Source organism: Sminthopsis crassicaudata, chromosome 5, assembly GCF_048593235.1.
Source record: "Sminthopsis crassicaudata isolate SCR6 chromosome 5, ASM4859323v1, whole genome shotgun sequence".
Taxonomy (NCBI): Eukaryota; Metazoa; Chordata; class Mammalia; order Dasyuromorphia; family Dasyuridae; genus Sminthopsis; species Sminthopsis crassicaudata.
The window spans coordinates 298,191,391-298,213,598 of record NC_133621.1 but is presented as its reverse complement, the minus strand read 5'-3'; the positions used below and the strand labels follow the sequence as shown (position 1 = coordinate 298,213,598).

At 40.2% G+C, this 22,208-nt stretch overlaps 1 protein-coding gene across 1 annotated transcript in view; it reads left to right on the top strand.

Annotated features, from left to right (window-relative positions):
* TMPRSS6 (transmembrane serine protease 6) overlaps positions 1-22,208 on the top strand; it is a 57,609-nt gene that overhangs the window by 12,232 nt on the left and 23,169 nt on the right. Inside the window, exons 6-9 of the mRNA XM_074271606.1 lie at positions 3,242-3,446; positions 5,375-5,511; positions 10,695-10,807; positions 10,972-11,081. Coding sequence (XP_074127707.1) covers positions 3,242-3,446; positions 5,375-5,511; positions 10,695-10,807; positions 10,972-11,081 — 565 coding nt within the window. The remainder of the gene's footprint in view (positions 1-3,241; positions 3,447-5,374; positions 5,512-10,694; positions 10,808-10,971; positions 11,082-22,208) is intronic.

Here is a 22,208-nt window from a genome sequence, read left to right as displayed (position 1 = left end):
GGCACAGGACAAATTGGTTATGTAGGAGGGACATGCCCTCAGGTAGTGCCAGTATAAGAAACTTAATGAACGTTGAGATGCAGCTCACATGTGTGCATGGTCATGAATTTATGAGTTGTATGCAATAGAGGTGTGTGTGTGTGTGTGTGTGTGTGTGTGTGTGTGTGTGTGATATCTGTTGGGTATAAAGCTTTCCAAGTGTGTTTATTTTCTCTTCTTCCTTCTTCTCCTTTTCTTCCTCCTCCTCCTTCTTCTTTTTCTTTTTTTTTCTCCTTTTTCTTTTTCTTCTTCTCTTCTTCCTTTTCTCCTTCTCTTCCTCCTCCTTCTCCTCTTCCTCCTCATCTTCCTCCTTCTCTTCCTTCCTCTCCTTCTTCTTCTTCCTCTCCTTCTCCTCCTCTTCCTTCTTCTTCTCCTTCCTCTCCTCCTCTTTCTCTGTTCCTCCTCCATCTTCTGCTTCTGTGTCTGTTTCTTCTGCTTCTTTCCTCCTCCTCCTCCTCCTTCTTCTTCTCCTTTTCCTCCTCCTTTTCCTTCTCTTTCTTCCTCTCCTCCTCCTTCTCCTCCTTCTTCCTCTTCTTCCTCCTCCTCCTTTTTCTCTTTCTTCTCCTTCCTACCCTCACTCCTTCTCACTTCTATTATCAAAAGTCCCTCTGTGACATATAAAATGTATGGGATTGCCTGTCATCTAGGGGAGGGAGTAGAGGGAGGGAGGGGAAAATTTGGAAAATGAATACAAGGGATAATGTTATTTAAAAAAATTACTCATGCATATATACTGTCAAAAAATTATAATTATAAAATTAATTTTTTAAAAATAATAAAAAAAATTTAAAAATATATATATATATTAAAAAAAAAAAAAAGTCCCTCTGTGAACTTGGGGGTGGAATGAAGGCCAGATTGTTGATATTTGCAAGGAACCAATCTCTGTGGTATATAGTGTGGGGGTGTGAATGTGGGTTTGGGGGTGGGGGGTATGAGTGGGTGGGAGCACACATGCATGCACACATCCCCCTTGTGTAAACAATTCAACCCACAATAATGTGTGTAAGGTCATGCTAAGAACTCCACACAAGATAGAATAAGGGTGTGTTCTCTGAGTAATGTAAACATCCACTCCCTTCCTCCACACATGGGTGTATGTGAAGGAGCATGGGCCTACTAGCTTTTTACTGCCACTTTATTTCTGTGTGTGTGTGTGTGTGTGTGTGTGTGTGTGTGTGTGTGTGTGTGTGTGTGTGTGTGAGAGAGAGAGAGAGAGAGAGAGACAGAGAGAGAGAGAGAGAGACAGAGAGACAGAGAGAGACAGAGAGACAGAGAGACAGAGAGACAGAGACAGAGAGACAGAGACAGAGACAGAGAGAGAGAGAGAGAGAGAGAGAGAGGGAGAGAGAGAGAAAGAGAGAAGAGAGACAGAGACAGAGAGAGAGTCAGAGAGAGAGAGAAACAGAGAGAGAGACAGAGAGAGAGACAGAGAGAGAGACAGAGACAGAGACAGAGAGAGAGAGAAAGAGAGAAGAGAGACAGAGACAGAGAGAGAGACAGAGAGAGAGAGAGAGAGAGAGAGAGAGAGAGAGAGAGAGAGAAGAGAGACAGAGACAGAGAAAGAGAGACAGAGATAGAGAGAAACAGAGAGAGAGAGACAGAGCGAGAGAAACAGAGAGAGAGACAGAGACAGAAACAGAGAGAGAGAGAGAGACAGAGAGAGAGAGAGAGAGAGAGAGAGAGAGAGAGAGAGAGAGAGAGAGAGAGAGAGAGGGAGAGAGAGAGAGAAAGAGAGAGAGAGAGAGAGAAAGAGAGAGAGAGAGAGACAGAGAGAGAGAGAGAGAGAGACAGAGAGAGAGACAGAGACAGAAACAGAGAGAGAGAGAGAGACAGAGAGAGAGACAGAGACAGAAACAGAGAGAGACAGAGAGAGACAGAGAGAGAGAAAGAGAGACAGAGACAGAGAGAAACAGAGAGAGAGACAGAGACAGAAACAGAGAGAGAGAGAGAGAGACAGAGCGAGAGAAACAGAGAGACAGAGACAGAAACAGAGAGAGAGAGAGAGACAGAGAGAGAGAGAGACAGAAAGAGAGACAGAGAGAGACAGAGAGAGAGAGAGAGAGAGAGAGAGAGAGAGAGAGAGAGAGAGACAGAGACAGAGACAGAGACAGAAACAGAGACAGAGAGACAAAGACAGAGAGAGAGAGGAGGGTGGGGAGGCAACTTGGGAAGGTGCTACAAGGGGAGGTGGCAAGGTTAGTGTTGATTCTTTCCAAGGGCTAATGACTACAAAGTGAGTTTGACTACATCTGCCTTACAACCCTGCAGCCCAAACAACTGAGAATATGGCTTAAATGTTTTCCTTTAAAAAAAAAAAAACTTTTTCAGGTAGCAAAGACTAAGACTTATTTCTATACCACAAGATAATAAAACAAAAAATGTATTGCTATCCTACAAAGAATGACAGTTAGAAATAATTCCTATAGTGCTTTAAGACTTGCAAAGCACTCTACACAACAGCCCTGTGAAGAAGGTAAATATTATTGTGACTATTTGGAAACTGAGATTCTGGGAGGTGGAGTGTTTGTTCATGATTACTCAGCTAGTAAATGTCAGCGGCAGGATCTGAAACCAGATCCCCTCCCAGCATGCTTTCTACTTTACTGTACTGGGTATAAAGTGTTTGATGTATGATTTAGAGTAAGGTTTTTTAAAATATAAACACTTAGGTACAATCCAGGACTTTAGAGTAGAGAGTTGTTCAAGAGACCCTGCCCTCACCTCATGTGTGTTGATACAGTTTCCTAAACTCCTTGAGGACTAATAGCCACTCAAGCTAGAGAGAAGGAAGGGCTAGACAGGACAGTTAGCCATCCTGTCTTGTGTACGAGCCCGGGGTGTGTGCATGTGCATGTGTGATGATCGGTGCTTTTCCACGCAGCAAAGGAAGGGAATCAAACTGGCCTTGAGGGGCAAGAAGTGAAAGGAGGTTGTGGAAAGGAAGAGCCAGGACAAAGGGAGGAGGAACTGAATGAGACCAGCAGCAGGGAGATGAGGACACCAGAAAGTGGTCAAGGAATTGGGAGGTCTAACCCAGCACTTTCTTGGCCCAGGAACTAACCACATCCCTGATCCCTGCTCTCCACCATGCCCTCCCCATCTCCCTTCCTTATACTTGAGCAAAGATCCTGTGGGTCTTGATTCCCCGCTTCTCTCCTTAAGACTAACATGGGCCAGGGGTTCTATCTCCCCTTTCCAGGGTGCTATCGATACAACTACATCAGTGAAGGCCAGGTAGTGCGGCTCAAGGGCCCCGATCACATTGCCTCTAGCTGCCTGTGGCACCTTCAGGGTCCCGAGGGCCACATGATCAAACTTCGACTGGAGTGGACCCTGGCTGAGTGTCGGGACAGGCTGGCCATGTATGATGTTGCTGGACCCCTTGAGAGCCGTCTCATCACCTCGTAAGTAACCCTCTTCTGTGACCTCAGGGAGAGCAGAAGGATCACCCAATGGGCCAGGGACAGTTGAAAACGAGGGTCATGTCTTAGTATTTCCCAGTTCGTGACAAATCCCTGTATGGCCTTCCCCTCTCTGGACTAGTTTTCTCATCTCTCAAATGAAGAGAATAGACTAGATAATTCCTAAAACTCCTCCTATTTTTCACATTTTATATTCTAAGAGTTTACGTTCTAGCATTCTGTGTTCTAAAGACCCTTCAAACTCTCACATTCAATGTTCTATCAATCAATAAGCATTTATCAAGTGCCTATTATGGACCTGTCGCTGTACCATGTTCTAGGCATATAAAAGGAACCAGGAAATCTCTCTTGCAGAAGGTGGCGCTCGAATGAATCTTGAAGAATCCAAGAGAGAGAGAGACAAAGAGAGAGAAAAAGCCAAGTTTGGGAGGGAACAGCCAATGAAAGAAATATATTTGGGAGGAGTATAAGGGACAACAAGGCAGGGAGCACCATCCTATTAAGGTACAAAAAGACAGAAAATTTAGCCACAGACTAGTTTATGCAGGGCTTTTAAAAACCACATAGAGGATTTTATATTTGGTCTGAAGAATAACAGAGAGTTGGGGGCAGCTAGTTGGTGTAATGGGTAGAGCACCAGCCCTGAAGACAAGAGGACCTGAGTTCAAATCTGCACTTAACACTTCCTGGCTGTGTGACCCTGGGCAAGTCACTTAACCCCAATTGCCTCAGGGATAAAAAAAAGGAAGAAAAAAAGAAAAGAAAAAGAAAATAAGAAAATAACAAAGTCATTGGGATTATTAAGGAAGGGAGTGCATTTTAGGAAGAGCAGTTTGAAAACTGAGTGAGGAATGTGTTGGAATAGGAGAGATTTGAGACAGGAAGAACCCAGGCTCATGCACTAGCCCAGGCATTGGATATTCTAATATTCTATGATACATTTCTATGTGCACATTTATCCAAAGAATGTTATGCTGCAATGTTCTACCATAATTCCATCTGTAGTCTCCTAGGCAAAATTAGCATAATTAGGAGGTGCTCCGATGGTCAGGAATCAGAGGGTGCTACTGTAGAAATGACCTAAATTCGAATACCTTCTCCTATTTATTACCTGTATGACTTTAAGAAAGTCATCTCCCTTCCTCTAGGTCCATCTGTGAAATGAAGGGATTTGCACCCAATGACCTCCAAAGTCCCTTCAAACTCTAAATTTTACAAATCTAAATTTCACAATTCTATAGTTTTTGTTGATCTAAATAAGCTGTCCATAGGGCATTTGGTATCATTAGGGTATCTCTACCCATGGGTCACAGTGCCAGCATTTCCACCATTCAAGTTATCTCTTAACCCATTGGCCATTTAGCCAGTTATATCCATTTCTAGGACAGGCAACTCATTTGGCAGTTGTCAGTTATTTAAACCTTGTTATGAATTAGTCTGTTGTCAGCTAAAGGAAAAGGGGGTTTGAATGGGGGAGGGAGGCAGAAGGGGTAAGTTAGGGGTATTCTGACGCTTAGGTGGGAAACCAAAAAGCCACAAGACTGAGGGAGGGAGGGAGGGAGGGCCTTCCCAAGGAACCCCAGCATTATCGCTTTCTGCTGCAGCCCAGAACAAGACTGGGGTGAGTAGTCTCGGTGGGTGAGGTCTTCTGGGGTCCCTGGTTTTCTATCAGCCCTGGTTGTCAGCTCCTAGAGTGGAGGAGCTGAGCCACATGGCATCTGAGAGCTGGAAAGTACCTCATAGTCTTGATTTTCATTTTCACTGGGGCCCAGGGAACAGGTAGCTTGCCAATGGTTCTATATTGGGCGCCATATTTGAACGGAGGCTCTCTGGTTCCAGAGATAGCCCTCTTTCCATTGGACATTTGACTTCTCTGCAGGTATAACTCTACCCTGCCCATCTCTCCTCAGACACTATGGCTGCAGTCGCCAGGAGCCAGTGGTGGAAGTCCTGTCCTCGGGACACGTCATGTCTGTGGTCTGGAAGAAAGGCTTGTACAGCTACTATGATCCCTTCATACTCTCTGTCCAAGCCGTGGTCTTCCAGGGTGAGGAGGGGACAGCGGGCATGGCTGGGGGAAGGGGGATCCTCTCACAACAGGGAAGGATTCACGTCCCTCCAATCCTTACCTGAGATAACCAGTCTGGCCTCCCTCTCTGCCCTAAAGCTCTAGAGCTCTAGAGCCCAACACCCTCCCTCTTGTTACTTTTCCCCCTCTCTGACTATAAGCAGGTCACTCCAGCCTTGGGATGCACCAAAGGTGGTCATTCAATAGCCAGAGAACCTCTCAGAGACCTTTGGTGTCTACTCTCTCCTTCACACACTTCTCACTCCTCCTTCTCTCATCCCTCCTTCCTACTCTCTTCCTGGCACAGACGTAATGGCATGAGCCAGCAAGGGGACACAGGCCCTCTGGGCTTAGGGACCAAGTTTTTACCTGTCTGTCCCCCAGGGAAGAGGGTGGGGAGTGCTCATAAAACTTAAAAGTGAGGCATGAATGGGAATTATTGTCATTTTATTATCTCTGTTCCAAGAGGAGGCAGTGGAGTGCAGAGGAAATCTCCTGACTTAAGGTTTTGAATCTGGCCTCTGCTGTTTATTTGGCTGCCGGACCCTGCCAAAAAATCACTTTTCTCTGAATCTCAATTTCCTCATCTGTCAAATGGAGTTTGTTCATCTGGGATTCAGTCCCCTTCACAGAGTTGTGGTGAAGATCAAGTGAGATGATTTTGATAAAGCGGTTTGATATCCCAAAGAGCTAGCTCAGTTAAAACTGTTATTTCTGTGCTCTCTGTGTGTCTCTGTCTTCTCTCTGTTTTTCTTCTCCTTCCCTTCTTCTCTCTCTGTCTCTGTCTCTGTCTCTGTCTCTCTCTGTGTGTGTGTCTCTTTCTCTTTCTCTCTTTTTTAAATTTTCTTTCTTCCTTTCCTCTCTTTTTCTCCTTTTCTCTCTTCTTTCTCTCTTTCTTGTTCTACTTCTCTCTCTGGCTCTCTGTTTCTTCTTTCCCTTTCTCTCTCTCTCTTTCTCCTCCTCCTGCTCCTCCTCTTCCTTCTTCTTCTTCTTCTTCTTCTTCTTCTTCTTCTTCTTCTTCTTCTTCTTCTTCTTCTTCTTCTTCTTCTTCTTCTTCTTCTTCTTCTTCTTCTTCTTCTTCTTCTTCTTCTTCTTCCCTTCTTTTCCTCCTCCTCCTCCTCCTCTTCCTCCTTTTCCTCCTCCTCCTCCTCTTCCTCCTCCTTCTCTTCCTCCTCCTCCTGCTTCTCTTTCTCTGTATCTCTCTTGCCCTCTCTCACACATCTTCTCTCTCTTGTTCTTTTTCTTTTCTCTTTCTTTCTTCTCTTTCTTTCTCTGTCTGTCTCTGTTTCTGCCTCTCTAGGTCTTTTCTTCCCTCTTCTTCTTTTCTCTCTTCTTTCTTTTTTCTTTCTTCTTTTCTCTCCTTTTTCTTCTCTGTCTCTGTTTCTGTCTCACCCTCTGTCTCTCTCTTTTTCTCCCCCTTTCCTTCCTTTTTTTCTCACCCATCTCCCTCCTTTCTCATGTTTCCCATAAATATTAAAACTAAGAAGAACATGAGACATCATCCAATCCAACTCCCTCATTTTATAGATGAGGAAAGGGAGATCCACATAAGAGCAATAACTTGCAAATCATACAATGAGTTACTACCTAGGTTGAGATTAGAATCCTGATCTTTCAGTTTCCAGTCTTCAATTACTTCTATGCCTTGCATAGCCCTTTAACTCTAACTATCTTTCAATTTAATTCAGTAATCATCATTTTAAGTATCTGCTTCATGCCAGGCACTTTCAGGGGTGCTGGGAACAGCATGTACTCTAGAAGAGCTTACATTGTGGTTTTCCTCTGTCCAGCGCTGGTTTGAATTGTTTGAGATACAATTCAGAGCAGGATTTTCAAAATGCAAATACTAGAATGCGAGCAAGATCTTATAACTAAGGTGTCATCACGAGTGGTTCATGAGGCTACAGCCCTCATCCTCCCTGCAGCAGTACAGGACCCAATTTCCCCGAAGGATGCTGGCCACCTAGTCAGGTGATAAAGGAAGGGAGGGTCAAAAACTAAACAGGAGAATCTTCCCTGTGGGTGATTAGGTGTACATGGCTGTGAAAATAACAGATAAACAGATGAAAAAATACAGTATGTGCCAGGGCTTTCTAACAATTAGCAAAAGTGATAAATTCTGCCCATAAAAGGTGACATCTGAGCTGAAATCAAGGATTTAAAAATACACCAATGAGAAAGGAGGTAGTTTCAGGGAAAGGGGATGGTCTGGGACAATCCAGAAATAGGGCATGCAAGATTGAGTCAGGGAGTAGTAAATAGATCAGTTTGGTTTGAATATGTGAGGGGGAAAAAAGAAAAAAAAATTAAATTGAAACTAAAATATTAAAAAAATGTGAAAGTCTTAAAATGAAAACCAGTAGTGGGACTCAAGAGAGCTGGGACATTATACCCTCTTCCTTAGCCCTTTCTGCTGAGGATCCACACATGTGGTTACCAGATTCAGTCTAACGTGGGGCCTGACCACCCAAAAGAAGGATCAGATTCCTTTTCTTAAAAATGTTTGCTCCCTCCATGCTTATGTTTTAAAAATAAAAAGCCTTAATAAAAAACATTTTTTGATCCTTAAATCCCTATTCCTTCAGGAAACATTATTACTATCATCATCATCATCATCATCATCATCATCATCATCATCATCAGGTATATTGGGTTTTGGCTTACATCTGGACCACAAAAGGGAGACTAATTTTCTACTCTCCCTGACTCAACCTTGCACATCCCACCTCTAGGTTGTCCCAGACCATCCCCTCTCCCTGAAATTGCTTCCTTCCTCACTTCTGCATCTTGGGATTCTTGATTCCTTCAAAGTTCAGCTCAGGTGACTTATTATGGGATGGATTTCTTACTCTTCCCAATCATTAGAAAGGAACACACATTGTGTTGTATTTTTTCATCTGCTTACCTTTTACACACACACACAGACATGTACACCAGGTTAGCTAAAGGGAGGATAATAATATTAATTGTATAAATCAGGTAGAGGGCAAGAATTTCTTTTTTTTTTACATATACAGACATAAAAAGGCTTTCTCTAATACATATTGAGGGCAACTCGATGACACAACACACAGAGCACTGGCCCTGGAATCACTTCAAATGCAGCCTCAGATTCTTCTTAGCTGTGTGAACTTGAACAAGTCAATTAACCCTTTGGGTCTCAGTTTCCTCATCTGTCAAATGAACTGGAGAAGGAAACAGCAAACCACTCCAGTATCTTTGCCAAGAAAATCTCAAAGGGGGGCGCAAAGAGTCAGATAACTCAAACCACTCATATTGAAACAAGCATATATTGACAGAAAAACATAAATAAGCTAAGCAAAATTCAGTAATAACTGCTGTTATATTCATGGGAAAACTGGGAATTAAATCCATCAAAACTCAAAGCGTTTGCCAAGACTGCTGGATTGACATTATATTTCTACTGTCAGCCAACTAACCAATAAATATTCATTAGTACCTACTATATTTCTGACATTATGCTAAGTTTTGCAAAATACTTTTTAAAAAAAACCTTTAAAAAGAACATGTAAATAATTAGGTACATACAGGAGGCATTCAGTATAAAAGCAAAGAAATTTTGAAGGGGAAGGAACTAGCAGGTGCTAGGGAGGTGGGAGGTGACAAAGGAACAGGCCTCAGCTCAGGCCTTTCCCCTTCAATTATGTTAGATTCTTCTTTTGAATTGTTCATTCCCAGCTAGTTGTGAGGGACTTTGAACAACATGCAGCCAGCAATGACTCTGCACTCAGCTCAACAGACTCCCAGAGCTGCCCCCAAGTCTCACCTCAAGATCAATATTCAGTCATTTAGGATCAGGCAGAAACAAAAAATAGCAGAGGCTCAGAGTCAAGGTCACCAGGCTGAGCCCACTTTAATTGCCACATGGGAAAGGATCACCCCTCAAAAGAAGTCTCAGAGCTACATGATGTTCCCTGAAAGGACTAAGAAAGACAGAGGCTGAGGCAGATCTTGTCCATTTAAAAATCCTGTGAATCACCTATTCTTCCTGCTCAGGGGACGAGAAGGACACGGCTTCATCCTCCCCTAAGTACTCAAATCCTTCACGTGAGGCTGGTATCCAAGACTTAGCTATTCCGAGATTCCAAAGAATTGAGCTAGGATATGTAGTTAGACAGAAAAAGGCAAGACAGTTCTTCCCATTCCCTGTTATAAGAGTAATTTGGGAAAAGGCTGGGAAGGCAAGTGGTTGGAGCCAGATTACATCCATCCCCATGATGGTCCTGGAGTTTCCTCAACATGCCATGCTAGGCCTTGTCTCTGCAAGGGACTCCAGTTGAATCCAAAGCAGCCTAGATATATATTTGGGCAAATCATTTTCTCTCCCTAGTCTTTGGTTTGTTGTTCCATAAAATATGGAAATTTTATTAAATTGGGGGTTCTAAACCTAGATTCCTATATATATAAAATTATATTGAAATATAGTTTTATATATATATACATATATATTTCAATATAATTGTTTTTCCCATAATCTTTTGCATGACATGTATTTAAAAACATGATTCTCATATCAATGACCTCAATGGAAGTGAGAGGGAATGGGGGGAGAGAATTTGGAACTCAACTTTTTAAAAAATGAATGTCAAAAAATAAATTATTAAAAAAACTAACCTATCATTTAGCAGAATCTGCAATATTAAAAGTGTTTAAGTACATCTGTCCTAAATTATCTGTAAGATTCTCATGAAATCCCAGACTTTCCTATCATGACTAGACCAACCACCCCTCCAACTCCACTCTCTTCCTCTTAGGGCCCTGCTAGAGTTCAAGGAAAGTTAGGTTTATTGTGACTTATAAAGTTCTGGAATATAGGAAGACACAGAAAATTATTCCCATAGTGAATAGGGGATTGGATTCAGAGCCAGAGCAATTTATGACTAAAAGCAAATTATGAGTTCAAATTCAAAATTGTGACTTTGTGCTTCATGTCTCTGGGTCTGTTTCTTCATCTGTAAAATGAAGTAGATGATCTCAAAGGTTCCTTCCATCTTTAAATGTATGATCTTCTGATCCTCTGAACTGATTTATAGTTGTATAGATTAGGCAAATCACTTGAGCCTCTTTCAGCCTCAATTTCCTCATCTCTAAAATGGGCATAATTTGACTTAATTGTGCTGTTTTATTTTTTCCTTTCTCAGATTGCCAGGTGAACCTGACTCTGGAGGGCAAGTTGGAACTGCAGGGAAACATCAGCACCCCCTACTATCCCAGCTACTACTCCCCTACCACCCACTGTACCTGGCATCTCATGGTATGCTCCCAAGGACCCTGGGTTTGGTCTTATATTGCTGTCCCAACTTCTTCCCATAATTGTCCTGGCATAGTAGAAAGAGAACTGGATTTGGGGTGCAAAGATTTGGGTTCCTTCACCTGGGTTAGTCTGGCTGTTCACTCCATGTGCCCCATCCTCTGCAGGTTCCATCTCTTGACTATGGAGTTGCCCTCTGGTTTGAGGCATATGCTCTGAGGAGACAGAAGTATGACTTACCCTGCACCCAAGGGCAATGGACCATACAAAACCGAAGGTAGGAGAGTACCTGGGCTCTTTATCCTCACCATCCTTACCTATTTCTAGGGTCACGTGGTAGTTTTGGCCTGAATCAGTGGTGGAACAGGTCTGGACATTATCAGGAACTAGGTCACCGAGGGAAGGGTCATGTGAACTTAAAAATTATGTCAGTAACAAGAAGTAAGGCCCAGTTCAGGTGACCTCTCCTCCATGAAGTCTTTATTTAGTCATTTTAATTAATCAACCAATCAATTTTTTGCCAATTTGTTTATTTAATTAAATAAGCTTCATATGTGTCAGGCACCACACCAGGCAATAGGGCTATTGAGACCAAAGCATAGTCTTCAACTTCTATTGGGAATGGGAGGTATAGAGGGAACACAACATGTCCACAGATCATACATTTCAAAATATGTAAATAATAGAAATGAAAAGGTTCATTGGGAAACAACCCTAACAACTGAGGAAATCAGGAAAGGCTCCATGAGTAAGATAGTGCCTGAATTGAACTTTAATGTAATCGAGAGCTTTCAAGAGGCAAAGGCAAAGAGGGAAAGTGTTTCAGGCATAGTACAAGGCAAAGTCACAGAATCTCAAAAGCAGGACCTTCAGTTATTTGTGTAAAGCCAGAGTACAGTCTAATTTGTCTGAAATGTAGAATGCATGGGGGGAATACACCGTTAGCTTGGAAAAATTGGTTGGAACAAGATTTCAAAGGTTTCTAAATGCCACCTGGGGGGTGTCCTATGTTATCCTAGAAGCCAGAAGGGGCCTTGAAGCTACTCAAACAAGAGAGTGATGTGGTCAGAATTGTACTTTAGGATTATCAATGTGGCAACTGTGTGGAGGGTCAAAGAAGAATCAGTCATCCAAGCCAATCCATACATAAAAAGAATCCCTTACCATTACATAATGGAAAATGGTCATCCAGATTTTGCTTGAAGACCTTGATCTTCCTAGGAGAGAGAACTACCCATCTCCCTGAGCTACCCATTCAACTTTAAGAAAGTCCAATGCTCTATTCTATGGCTTCTCATTCTAGAATTCGTAGGATTTTTAAAATGTTTATTTTATAACTCTTTCTCAAGGGATTTTTTAAAATAGTTTGATAACTTTCTCAGTAACTCTCAAGTTCATGGAATTTAAAAAAATATTTGGATAACTCTTTCCCAGTCCAGTGTAATTTCTGTAATTCTATGTATTTTATGTATTTGAAAACATGAATCTGAGAAAGGATCTATAGGTTTCATCAGGCTGACTGCTCAAGGGGGCCCAAGACACAAAAGAGGTCAAGGACTCCTCTAACTCGTCAATATCTTTGGGGATCCTGAATGTTTTCCATCATCCCAACTTGGTGTCAGTTATGCTTTGAATGATCAAACCATCAAGCCTTTATCTAATTCGTTGATTAAAAAAAAAAAATTATCTAACTGCCCACAATAGAGTAGAGATTCTCTAGTGCTCACTGGAGAATTCTAAATACATCAATTTGGAACTAGTAACAACTAATCTTAAATCTAGCCATCCAATGAGATCCAAATTCATTTTGTTGTGTTATCATCTAATTCACATCTATCCAGCTGATGTGATACTTTATAGTATCACCTAGCTTGGCTAAAATCTAGGAAAACTGTAGCTACAACATCCAATCATCTCTGGTTTAGTTAGTCTGTTCAAAAAAAGACAAGAGAGCTTAGCTATTCTTTTTGTTAAAAAAAAAAAAAATATATATATATATATTATTTATTTATTTATTTTTAATATGCATTGCTTTATGAATCATGATAGGACAGAAAAATTTGAACAAAAGGGGAAAACCATAGGAAAGAGAAAAAAAAAACAGAAAAAAAGAAGTGAACATAGCATACATTTGATCTCCATAGTTCTTTATCTGGATGTAGATGGTGTTTTCTATACAAAGTCTATTGGGATTGCCTTGGAGGAACATCCTAGTCTTGATGCAATCATCTTGATGCTTTGTAATCATCATTTTCCTTCCAAACTATCAGAAATCAGGTCAAATGTATTAACCTTTGGTATTCAGATGGTCCTCTTTATATTCTTTTTTAAAAATGGCTCATTTGCTCTTCCCCATTCTTGTTGACCCTATCCATTTTTCATGATCATTCCAAGATCACAACTTGAAGCTCATCTCCTTTAGTACCCTATAATGGAGCTCGTCTGGGCCAAGTGATATAATTCATCAAGGGCTTCTGGGTATTTCTCACTCTTTCCTTATTATCTTGGAGAGCTCTTTCTTATTTTGTCATTTTTGTTGGGTCATTGAAAGTGCAACAATGAAAAAGGAGACCAATTTGTCAGAGTTGGATCTACAAGGTTGGTTGTACCTTCCTTGATCTCTCCTACCTGAAAGTGATGCCCTCCCTCCTGGGATCTCTCAAAGCACATTAGCCAATTTCTCCTTTGCCCCACCAAATATCTACCTTGTACCGTACATATTAATGTTGGTGTTCATACCATATCACTCCCAGTAGACTATAAACTCCTTGAGAACAGGGATTGTCTCATTTTTCATTTTTTTTCCCTTACCTCTAAACATGGAGAGTAGGAACTCAATAAACCTTGTGCTGAATAGAACTGATTCCTATATTTCTAAAGTGGTTTTTCCAACATTATTTTAACAATAAAAATAATATGAGCATTTATATAGTACTTTATATTGCAAAATAATTTAATTATAGTTTACCTTTTTTAGTCCCCCTAACTACCCTAGGGAGTAATTATTATCCCCATTCTACAAATGAAAAAACTGAAACAGAGGTGAATGACTTGCTTAGATCACACAGCTAGTAAGTGTCTAGATGGAATTACAACTAAGGTCTTCTTGATTTCAGTCCATCACTCTCTACACACTGTCCCAAACCTTTCAGCCTTATGGTAAACTTTGTTAGGGAGGCCAGAAGTTCTTGAGCCCCATTTTAATCAAGTAAGCATTTATTAAGTGCTTATTAGGGAAGAGGTAAGGAGCAGTGGGTAATGATAGGTGAAGTTTATAGAACAATTCTTTTTTCAATTTTTTTTTTTTTTGGCTGGGGTTAAGTGACTCGCCCAGGGTCACACAGCTAGGAAGTGTTAAGTGTCTGAGATCAGATTTGAACTCGGGTCCTCCTGAATTCAAGGCTGATGCTCTATCCACTTCGCCACCTAGTTGCCCCATTTATAGAACATTTTAAGGTTTGTAAAATACTTTGTATATTATTTCATTAATCTCCATAACCACCTGGGAGGGAAGTGCTAGTCTTATCTCCATTTTACAACTGAGAAAACCAAGGCAGGTTAAGAAACTTACCTAGATTCACAAAGAGAGTGAATAAATAAGGCTGGATTTAAACTCTGGTTTTTTCCTGCCTGGGATAGTACTCTATTTGCTGGGCCACCTAGCTGTCTTCAAGAGTGGGACTCTCAATGAGGGATCTAGTTTTCTGACAGAGGTTGGCTGTGTGACCCTGAGCAGATCATTTAACTCTTAGAACTCAGCTATGGGAAATATTAGGGAAATATCCCATTCCTAGGAAATCTTAGAATAAGGAGTCCCCACAGTGTTCCTCTTCTGTTCTTCTTCCAGTCCATCCCGGAGTCCCAGCACCTTAATGTTACTTAGGATCCCAAGTCCCCACTTGCTTCCATCCCCTGCTGTTCAATATCCATTCATTTCAGAGACCTGGATTCTAATTATAGCTTTACAACATTTGATGGATCTCCGTCTCAGTGACAGTGATAGCCTCTGCCAAATAAACAGGTGGATCAAATAATCCAAAGTTCTTAAGTCTATACAATTGAATACCTCCCACTCAAAGCAGATGAGAGTGAATCCTTCCCACAAACCATGGATTTGGTCAGGGTTGGCATAAGTTAATTTATGTTCAATCATTTCCCCCCAGTTCCCAGATGTATTCAACTTAATCTTTTTATGCCATGTTACCATAATAAAGTTTTATTTACCTTTTTGATGTCACAAAAAAAAAAAAAACAAAGTTCCTTCCAATCCTGACTTTGATTTTCTATTCTAAGTTCCTTCCCAGTTGTGACACATTTCCTATTCTAAGCTCTCTTCTACCTTCATTCCCTATTCTGAGGTCCTTTGCAGCATTTCCTGTTCGAAGTTGCTTCTTAGCTTTGATATCCCCTGTTCTAAGGCACCTCCAAGTTCTGTCATTACATGTTCTAATGCTTCTCTCAGTCATGACATCCCCTGTTCTAAGGCATTTCCCAACTCTGACATTCCCTATTCTAAGTAAGGCACTTCCCAGTTCTCACTTGATTTATTTTTATTTTATTTTATTTTATTTTTTGCTTTTTTCTGAGGCAATTAGGATTAAATGACTTGCCTAGCTAGGAAGTGCTAAGTGTCTGAGGCCAGATTTGAAGTCAGGTCCTCCTGATTTCAGGACTGATGCTATATCCATTGCACCACCTAGCTGCTCCTTGGTCTATTTTAACATTCTCGACCACTATCCATCCTGCCACTGTCTGAATCATTCCTTTGACGTTTCATCATGTGGTGCTCATGGAAGTGATATCGTTGCTTCATAGATCTCAGTCCTACTCCTTGATTCAGTTTTTCTTTCAACAAAATTTTTAAACACCGAGTACCCGGTATTGTGCTAGGTACCTAAAAAGTCACAAAAATGAAAAGAATATGGTCCCTCTCCACAAGGATCTCTTCTTCTAGTAGGAAAATAAGAGAAGAAATGCATCAGTGTGTATTAATTGACAAGAGAAACACAAAGAAGGCATGGGGGAACTTAAAGGACAGAAAGATCAAGGGGACTTTGTGGAAGAAGGCTTGGAAGAACATGGAGGATTGAGACAAATAGAAATGGCAGGGAGGGGACAAGAAGGAGAGGAATGGCACCCTGGACAGAGGGAATAATAATGTGGTTAAAGTCATTGAGGTAGGAGAATTTGGGGAGCAGCTTACATGGTTCTGGATAGAGTGAAAAGGGCAGAGTGGATGCCAAAGTTGGACAGATGGGTTAAAGTAAGAGTATCAGAAATTTGTATCTAAAAGGGACCTCAAAGCCTATCTGGTTCAATCTCCTCATTTTATGGGGAAGAAAATTCAGGTAAAGTGACAGAAATGATAAATGGCAGAGTCAGGATTTGACCCTAGTTTATCTGATAATTTTATTTTCTTTCCAAAGCACTGTTTTCTCCTTATAAGCCAGGGTGAAAAGTGTGGGATTTATCTTGGTAGCAATGGGTAGCCACCAAAGATTCTGGAGCAGGGCATTGATGAGATCAGAGTTATCTATTTTTTAAAAAAATCTCTTATTCATCAAATATACTGAGGCTTCAAGATTTACAAAAATACTTTCCTCTCAATAGCACCTTAGAGTAAATAGAGTTGCTGTCATTCTTTACACCCACCTTGCAGATGAAGAAACTGAGACTTAAAGGAAGTGGCTTACATAGCTGACATAAGAGTTCTCCCTCACGCCTGGGACTGAGTTGTATCTGCAGTTCTTTTTTCCACCATGTCACACTGATCACTCTGAGCTTAAAAATTCATGATAAAAAAATAATACTCTAAGGTTTACAAAGCACTTTCCAACATCCTTTTGAGGTCAGCATTAAGTATTATTGATCACCATTTTGCAGGTGAGGAAACTGTGGCTCTACAAAAAGGAAGTGACTTACCCACAGTCAGATAACTGATAAGGACTAAGATAGGAATCGAACCCAGGACTCTTCTGTCCCCCAGGTCCAGAGTTCTTTTCCCCATACCAACGTACCTCCTCTTGTGCTTGAAAATCTAGCCTTCCAGGATGGCTCTGTCAGCAGTTGATATATCATATCCTTATGTTACCAAATCCATTATAATCAGGGGAATGAAAAGAAGGAAGCTGATTAATGGGATATGTGGAAGTTTAAAAATAAAGGGAGTTTTTATATATCTACTTTTAAAAAAATTTTTATTGATTTTTTTCACATTACAGACATTTTTATAGATTGTTCCCATTTCCCAAAAAGTTTTTTTTGTGATAAAGTGTTCAAAAGATAGATAAAACTAATAATACATTGATTTCCTCTGAAAATAAATGGAATATCACACATCTATAGCATCCTTCCACCTTGCTACTAAATCTTTTTTTAATCCATCCTACCCTTACCTCATTTTAAAAAGAAAAGCAAATTTTTTTTGATAAATATATATAGTCAAGAAAAACTAAAAAACAAAAACAAAAACAAAACAAAACAAAACAAAACCTATTTTCATCCTTGACTGAACAACCAGGCCCTTTTTGGAGAATCCCAGAATCTTGTAGTTCAAAGGAAATTCAGAGGCCATCTGGTTCAACCAATGGACTGAGAAGGATCCCCTCCACAATTCCCCCAACAAGCATCATCCATGATGCTTTTGACTATACAACCACCATTTTAACTCAGGTTTTCATCACCTCTCACCTAAATGATTACAATTGGTTTCCTAATTATTCTCATTATCACAAGTCTTTCACCCCTCTAGTCCATTCTATACATCCCTGCTTCTTAAACTGTGGGTCACAGTTTAGAGTCTTATAATTAAATGTGGGGGTCATGAAATTATGATTTATTATTGGTAAATGTTTGATTTATATACATATTACATATATATGTGTGTATATATATGCATATATGTATATATATATACATATATATATACACATGGGGTCATGTAAAAATTTCTCAGGCAAAAAAGGATCACAAGTGGAAAAAGTTCAGGAAGTCCTGCTGTACACTACTGCCAGAGTAATTTTCCAGATCTGGCCATGTAAGAGTAGCTCCCTATTTTCTCTCAGATAAAATATGAGCTTCTTCAATCTAACTTGCAAAGCAACCCGTGACCTAGTGCTGATCTATCTTTCCTATCTCATTGGACATTTCTTTCTCTACCTATCTGTATTTGTTTGCTATACCACCATTCTCTTGGTTCCTCACATATACCATTCCATCTCCCACCTCTATACTTTTGCATTAGCTGTGTCCCATGCTGGGAATGCACTCCCTCCTTTCTGCCATTCTCCCTTCTTTTAAGACGTAACTCAAGCACTGATTTCTACATGAAGCCGTTTTTGTTCCCTCAACTGCCAGTACTCTTCCTCCAAAAGCATTTTGCTTTAAAACACTTTGATATATATGTATGTATATGTATATACATGTATATAATTGTGTATTCTGTATATTCTAATATATGTATTTACTGTCTGCCCATTTGAATGTAAACTCCTTGACAAAAGGAGTTTCTTTTTTTTTTTTTTAATTTTCCCAGGACTTAATATAATTCCTGCCACATAGTAGGCACTTTATAATTACTTATTGAATGCATGATTATAGAAATGTAGGCTATTATTATTTATTATCATCATTGTTGTTATACCTAAATATATGAGAAATGGTTCTATCAGTAGAGGGCCTGAGTTCAAATTCTACCTATATGATTGTTGGAAAGTCACTTAACTTCTGAGAGAATGAACTCAACAGTTCAATTTTCCAGGTCTTGTGGTTTCTTTTGGCAGTCTACTGCATTTTGGAGACTCATAGTTTGTCTGAAAGTTTTTTTCTGACCTGAAATCTGCCTCTTTGCCACTTATTCCCACAATTCCTGGTCTTACTGGCACCATGGCAAGCAAGTCTTGATTGTCCTTTCATGGCAGCTCTTTAAATACTCAAAGACAACTTTTCCCTTACCATAATTTGTGCTTCCATCCCTCTGATCTAAGACTTTCAAATACATCTTTTTGATTTACTATTATAATATATATATAATATTATAAAATTATATTATTATATTATAAAAATATTATTTAAAATTATATAAATATAACATATATTGGAGGAATACTGGGACTTTGGAATCAAAAGATGTGGATTTGAATTCTTACTCTGATACAACTTAACTGTAGACAAGTAACTTCCTCTCTGGGGGCCTGGTTGCTTCATCTATAAGATAAAGTATCAGAAAGGTCCCTCCCAACTGAAAATCTTCATATCCTACGATCTTTGGGTAGCAGGGAAGGGCTTATCTGGTGCCGCTTAAATGAGCAGACCTAGGCTGCCCCTACTTTGCCCGCGGCCGTGTATCTGACCCTAAAGCTGGAACACAAAAGAATATTATTTTGTTTTCTGCTTGGCCTTTTCTGATTACAGAACCCTAGATTTCCCCAGTTCCTTCCTCCTCCCGTCCCACCCACTCTCACCCTGGAAGTCTCCATTTTATACCATTCTTGGTAGAGCAGTCTCACCCTCGTCATATTTCTGGGTATCATGATCTGGGTGTTTCCCGCCTGACTTCAATGATGAATCTGATATGGCAGACCCTGAAGAGTGGAAGAGAGTTCAGAAAATATCTGGGGCTCTGACCTCCCTCAAGGGAACCTTCCCAGCAAGCCAGCAGACTCATCTCTTTAGATGTAGTATTGAATAAACAATAGAGTTATAGACTTGGAATCGGGTAGCCCTGGGTTCAAATAACACCTCCTGACCAATTCACTTCAAGCTCTCTGTGACTCAGTTTCTTCATTTGTATAAAGAGGGTATTGAACTCAATGACCTCTAAGGTGTTTTTCAGCCTTGGGTCCTATGGTTCTATGATCCCTGGCACCAAGTACCACCCAGTGATATTGGGTCTACAGCTTTTTTTTTTTTTTAACATTAAATCTCTCGTTTCCAGGCTATGTGATCTCAGGCAAACATCTCTGACTCTCTGAGCCTTGGTTTTCCCAAGTATGAGATGAAAATGTTTTACTATTTGTACTATTTCTAATATTTTCCCTCAATCTAATAAGCACTTGTTAAATAATATTATTGTATTCAAGGCATAATTCTATATGTTAAGAGTACCTAGATTAAAAAAAAAGAGTTTCTGCTTTTATGAAGCTTACAGTCAGTCCAATATCTTACAATTAAATGATGCTAGAAGGCATATGGGAAAATAAAAGGAAAAAGAATGACAAAAATAATTTGATCTTCCCTTTTTTCAACTCCAACCCAAAGGGCCTTTCTAACTTTGGGACTCTTCAATCTAGAAATTCAAGAAAGATCACATAACATCCCTTCCACTGAATGCAAAGAAAAATGATCTTATAAATACATTGTGCCTCATTTGGAGACTGGGAGCTGGCCAAGATAACCAGGCAATTGTTACTTCTGACCTGAGGCAAAACACTTAACCCTTTCCTACCTAAATTTCTTCATCTATAAAATGGAGATTATTAAAAAGAAAGAAAAAGAATAAAGGACAATCATCAATGAAGCAAAATAAAATAAAATGGGGATAATGATAGCTCCTTCCTCCCAGGATCATTATTAGGATGAAATGAAATAAGGTTTGTAAAGTCTTTTATCAACCTTAAAGGCCTATGTAAATGAGAGAGAGAAAGAGAGAGAGAGACAGAGAGAGACAGAGAGACAGAGAGACAGAGACAGAGAGAGAGACAGAGAGAGAGACAGAGATTGAGAGAGAGAGAGAGAGAGAGAGAGAGAGAGAGAGAGAGAGAGAGAGAGAGAGAGAAACAGAGAGAAACAGAGAGAAGCAAACAGACAAACAGAGGAGAGGGGAGAGAGACAAACAGAGACAGAGATGGAGAGACAGAGTAACAGAGACAGACAGAGAGGACAGAAGAGGGGGAGGAGGGGAGAGACAGAGACAGAGGAAGAAGAGAAAAAAACAATCCGCAAAAACCATGAACGCCCACTTTAGTGAAAGAGCTTGTAGGAGGCGTTATCTTCTCACACCTCTTCTTTGGGGCCAAATCTTGATGATTTTGTGATATCCCATTTCGAATGTTTTGTGAAGTTTGATTTTTTCCACTGACATTGTTATGGTCATTGTACCTAATGGTTTTCTTTCTGGCTTTGTTTATTCCACTCTTAGTTAATTCCTAGAAAAGTTTTCAATGTTTCTTCATATTCTTCCTGTCTTATTTGTTATAACAAAGTAATTCTATGTTACATTCATGTATCCCAATTTCTTTAGCCGTTCTCCAAGTGATGGGAATCTACTTTGTTTCCAATTCTTTGCCTCTCAAAATGATATTCTAAATATCTTGTATACAGAGACTCCCTTTTCATTAATGACCTTCTTGAGGTGTATCCTCAGCAGTGGGATCTCTAGAACAAAGGACTCACTATTTTAGTCACTTTGTTGTTGTTGAATTGTTTCTTTGTGGTTCCAGTTGGGGTTTTCTTGGCAAAAGTGCTGGAAGGACATTACTATGTCTTTTTTCAACTCATTTTACAGATAAGAAAACTGAGGTAAACGGAGGTAAGTGACTTTCCCAGGTCACCCAGGTAGTAAATGTCTGACACTAAATTTGCACACAGGTCCTTCTTACTGATGGGCCAACACTCTATAACTGGATAGTTTCTAGTATTTGCATAATTTCCAAATCAGCAAACCTTTATATAGTTCCTACTATGTACCAAGAACCATATTAAGATAGGGGGGCTAGAAATATAAAGAAAAAAAACAAGTCCTACTCTCTACCTCGAAGAGCATGCATTTTAAAAGAGGGAAAAAAATAGACTTTTTTGATCTTGTTTCCCCCTCTTCCAGTATCCAAGGAACTCAGGGAAATTAATTATGATCTACTGGAAAAGGTTCTGGGTTTGGAAATCCAGGTTTTGGGTTCAAATTCTGATTTACTGCTTTCTATCTTGTGACATTGGGTAAGTCACTTGATGTCTTTGAATTACTACCACCCCCTTCTCCCTGCTATCTTTAAAAGGAGGAGGTTGGATTAGATTATTGCCAAGATTCCTTCCAGAATTCAGTCCCATCTCTGCCCCTCCTATTCTCCTGCTCAGACCAAGCATGTAGAACAGAGTAGGGCAGACTGGGAATGGTTTAGACTAGGAACTCTTGTGAGAATTTCCCCAGCTTGGGTTCTTTTCTTCCTTCATCTAGCTGAAATTCACTTTCACTCTCACCACTTCCCCAGCCCTCCCCATTTCCAAGAAAACCCCTCTGACCAGCTTCCTCTTCCTTTGTTTTTTTTTTCCTCTCCTTTCTACCTGTGTTCTACTCCAATCTTTCCACTCAGGGTGGGTACTCACTCACGAAGGCAAGCTGAAGGATGGAAAGTTCTCTCCTAAGCCCAGAATCCAGACCTTCCCAGGTTCTCATTCCAGGAGCATTTCT